The 4,701-nt window shown below is 41.1% G+C and overlaps 1 protein-coding gene across 1 annotated transcript in view; it reads right to left on the reverse strand.

Annotated features, from left to right (window-relative positions):
* The window catches only part of PPFIA4 (protein tyrosine phosphatase, receptor type, f polypeptide (PTPRF), interacting protein (liprin), alpha 4), a gene marked incomplete at its 3' end in the record, with an annotated part of 30,923 nt that extends 26,524 nt beyond the window's left edge, over positions 1-4,399 (reverse strand). The window contains exons 1-2 of the mRNA XM_008945695.1: positions 3,886-4,399; positions 2,514-2,777 (exon numbers count right to left, since the gene is read on the reverse strand). Coding sequence (XP_008943943.1) covers positions 2,514-2,777 — 264 coding nt within the window. The remainder of the gene's footprint in view (positions 1-2,513; positions 2,778-3,885) is intronic.
* Between the last annotated feature and the right edge of the window lie 302 nt (positions 4,400-4,701).

A 4,701-nucleotide genomic window follows, 5' to 3' on the forward strand; every position in this document is an offset into this window, starting at 1 on the left:
CATTTACTCCTATAACCTACAAGATAGGCAAATACACAAACACCCATTTGCCATTTTGAAACTATATACACGCACCAGTTTGAACCTCTTCCTCATGCACAGAAACTCTGAATATAAGGAACTAATATTCACAGGGAACAGGGATGCCATCAGAATTCATCTGTCTCCACACTAAAACCAGAGAAGTGGTTCTGGGCCAGAAGCAATCAGTCTGGCATCCCATCTTTTATACAAGGAGTTGCCATCACCAGAACTGGCTGATTCAGCTAAGCAGATAAAGCAGGAAAAGTGTACATATGAACAACTCAAATTCAATACTCCTTAAGCTAAAGTACTTCAAAATCAACCACAAAGACATGTTACAAGCTACACACTAACTCTAGGGAAAAAATAATCCATTGGTTACATAGTGATTTAGTCACTCCTGCAGTTATACTAGTATTTGTACAACTAAATTGATCTTTACATCTCTACTAAATTAAAAATAACTACTTTGATAATAAAAATACCCAAACATTTTAAAAATGTATACTAGTAAAACTCTTCTTTCCTGAAAAAAATATAACACAATTATCAGGAAATTTAAAGTTATCCTGCTTCTACCCCCTCTTGAAATCCACAGCTAAACAATGGGTCATTTCAGATAGTAGTTCATAAGAATGTTCAGCTTGAAATAATTAGCCATAGAGTTTGCATAGTTTCAAATATTACAATCAACAGTTTTCCTAGTGAATGCTTATTAGAATTTACAGGAAAACCACCACATTTCACCTCATCAGAAATTTACACCTGTGAAATAATTGACTCTTCAGCATAACAACAATAGCCTGTCAAATACAGAAGTTATTTCTGATTGAAGCAAGGATAATAAAATATTTTTGTCTTTTGAGAGCATCACCAGCTGTCACCTTCCCCAAACATCTGAGCCTAAGCACCACTGAGGACAGAAGTGGCAAAGCTTCACACCATGACAGCAGCAATCTATAAAAATCCATAGACTGCTACCTGTTTATATAAAGTTTCAGTAAAACTTCTCTCTGCTGAACTATGAGAGTTCCCCTCTCACAGATTTCCCAACAAACCACACAACGATGACACATTTGAAAATGGCAATTGTTTTTTTTTAACTGCATTAATGGTTTTTAAGTGTTTAGAAAGAAATGTTTACATGCAACTAGCTTACTAGATTTGGGAAGGAAAACTGAGAAGTGGAAATAGAAAAGAGGAACAGTCCAGTTTAGAGCTGGGGTGATTCTACTGCGTCACAAATTCAAGTGTAACAGTCTGCAGAGGACACAACTGGTTAATGGCATCCATTAATGTAGCAGACCTGGAAGAGCAGCTCAAGAGAAGCCACAAATATTACAACAAGAAACCAAAGAATGATTTTTTGCCTGCAGCAGGTGATTTAACACAGGCATCAGCAAAGGTTGGGAACTTCTCCTTACTGATTTCCATCCTCCTGTTGTAACACAACTAGATTAACATGTATTACTTTTGAGTTTCTGCCCCTTAGTAATTGCCAGCACCAATTACCATACCAAGAGTCACTGACTGATTGCATTATAATGAGAGCAGTGGAAAGAGAAGGGTTTAAAACTACTGGTTTAAAGGACAGTAACTACCAGTATTTAAGGATACATAAATATTTGTAAAACCAGTAAGAATTCCTGGAATAACACGTGCAAGTATAACATCATGGCATGCTCAAGACAGCAACCAACCACGCTAGAAAGCAGGAGGTTATCAAGGTAACTGACACCAGAAAGCAGCCTCTGATTTGCCTACAACCAAACGCTTTCCAAAGTGTTCAAAGTCCAGTTGTATTCTTTTTAACTAGAATGGCTAAAATCCAAGACGTTCTGTAGGCACCAGCCCCCATTCCTAACTGCACATGACTGCCCTAAGTAGGACAGGTAGCACTACAGGCTCTATGTTGGTTCACTGCACCCTCCAGGAGTCAGTAATTAGCAACTCCCTAGCAAGACCGAGAAAAAAACAAACAAATCCACGTTCTCCAGAAGGAACTAAAAGAGTTAAACAACACACTCTGATTCCTACACGGCAGTGACAACTCAGCACGTCCTCACAAGGCAGCACTCTGACTCTCCAGGGTTTTAAATCAAAGTCCAGAGTGGTATCAGAATAGCCTGTATGTAATTCTTAAGCACGTGAGGGAATGGGACAGTCAGAAACAACATTAAAAATGCACCAGTGACAGAAGGAAGTCCTTCAAGTCCTATTAAATAAAGGACCTAGATACAACCTCACACTTGGGCTAAGTCAAAGAAATGCCAGAAATTGGGAAAGCACACTGGAGAGCAAGGGCTGCTCTGGTGTCTTTCTCAAAGTGAGCAAGCACCAGGAGATGCTTCAGGAAAGCACTAAGCTAGACTCATCTTCCCCTCACATAACCCAACTCTTCAGTCCATTAAATAGATAAAAAGCCAACACAGCACCACAGAGATCACAAAAATCACCAAAAAGACATCTTCCTTTCAACATGCCCATACCTGTGGCAGTGCAGTGTTGAGCTGCCTCTGCAAGGAATCCCTCTCATGCCCAACTTCGTGCAGCTTGCCCTGGGTCAGCGCTAGCGTCTCCTGAGTCTCTCTGAGCGTCTCCAGAAGGCGATCCCTTTCTTCCAGCATGGACACCATCAACTGCTCAAAATGGGAATCAGCATCTGACTGCAACGGGGAACCTGAGCCATGGCCTCCATTTCCCCCCGAGGGAATCTCTGCCTCGCTGATGGTTGGCATCACCTCACACATCATCTTGAAACAAAGCAAGACAAAACGAAGGGGATAAATTTAAGTCACACAAATCAGAATAAACAAAGGAACTTTGGCTACTGCCTGCAACACCAACTTTGCTTTCCCAACGACAGCATCAGCAGGACTTGCCAACCCCTTAGTGCTGGCCAGTATTTCACCCAGGCTGCAGGAGAAAAGGTATACAACCAATTTAATCAGGGCATCACCTCATAATGAGAATCTTGTGACTTCTTGCAAAACCGGATTTTTACAGCTACAATTCACACTGTGATCTCATTTTAATGGGTTTGTGTTTTTGTTAAGAGTAAAGTGCTGCTGAGATCTTTAAAAAAAAAAACAAAAAAAAAAGGCATGCAGCACCAAAAATTACATACTTAAACCAGCAACAGGCAACACTGCATATTTTGAGAATATTCATGTGTTTCTTCTAACACCTGCAACATAGATAGCATCTAGAACAGTACTTAGAACTTATACTGGCTATAGAAATTCTGCAGTAAAAGTGATGGACCTAAATTCGTGGTAAATTCAAATAGTCCAATTCAGGAGATACACGTGTAAAAAGGAAGCTAAAAAGCAAAAAAATTCTTTACAAAGTGGTAGCAGCTGCCATTGCATATCACAAAAATAAAGGTAATAAAAAAAAATTAAAGGCAGAATATTACTACAGTTAACAATGTAAATATAAGTACTGTGCGACTGCTAAGCTTTAAAGAGACCCCAACAGATGCTGACAAGAGGCCAAGGCATCACGTTTTTAAGAAGCATGAGAAAAAAAAAAAAAAAGAAATCGCTAATTCCTGCACACTCTGACTGAACCACTAAGACTTCTGAAGCTCTTCAGGCAGCCTCTCAGCATCACAAACCTCCCAGAACCTAAGGCAAATGAGGAAAAAAAAAAATCATTCTCAATCTCTGAGGTACGAAAAAGTTTTGTTTGCAGCCTTAAACTTCACAGTTCCTAGCTGAACCTTTTAAACAATTAAACTTATTCTAAGCCTTACTGTGGGACCTCTCAATCCATTGAAAGACTTGGAACAGTGCTTTGTAACATTTTCATGCATCGTTACTGCAAGCCCTCTATTTTCAACACCATCAAGTTATTTACCTTGCTCAAGAAAACAAAAAAGCTTGGAAAATAGGCCCCAGGTTTCCTGTAGTACCAGTTCTTCGGTTTTTAGTAGCTTTCTGTTATCCCCAAGAACCTTTCAGATTGCAAGGCATCCATTCAGTTCTAGTTCAATGTCTATTTAAATGAAACAGCCCCGTGCACGTGAAAACAAATAAATCTGCCGAGAAACAAGCAGATCCAGTAAAAAGCAGCAGCAGCTTCAGCTAACCAGAACAGAAGAATGTGAAAACAAACTGTCTCAGCTTCCCATCCCTCTATTACTGGCCCATAGGTCCTGCAATAGCTGGGACAGGGGAATCATGTGCTGAGGGAAAAAAAAAAAAAGAAAAACAAAAAACCGTAGTCTGATGCAGTGGTGCAACAAGTTTCAATAGTTCATCGCTCACAAATTCCACTCAGGTCACAATCGCATTATGAAGCAGAGTACAGACAGCATGGGAAAACGGCCCGAGTTTTCTCGTAAAGGATTTAGAAAAGCCTCCCTTCTTTTCACTTCTATTAACTCCAACAGGAGGCTCTCCTTCCAGTTTCCTGGGCCTTAGTTCAAACATTTATAATCCCAAGAGCAAGGCGCTGGTATGGCTTGGGAAGGCGAGAAGGGAGACCTGTTGTTTCCTCTACGGGAGTCCTCCACCCGTGCGCGGCCCGGCCGGTCCCACCGACGATGCTCCAAAACCGAGTTATCCAGCCAAGAAGGGGTGAAAGAACCTCGCCGAGAATGAAGGTAGCGCCTGGGAACCACGCACGGGGCAGGAAGGCCCCGAGGAGACCGAGGCACCGGGAGCTCGCCGC

This window comes from Merops nubicus, unplaced genomic scaffold (genome assembly GCF_000691845.1).
Source record: "Merops nubicus isolate BGI_N331 unplaced genomic scaffold, ASM69184v1 scaffold24738, whole genome shotgun sequence".
Classification (NCBI taxonomy): domain Eukaryota; kingdom Metazoa; phylum Chordata; class Aves; order Coraciiformes; family Meropidae; genus Merops; species Merops nubicus.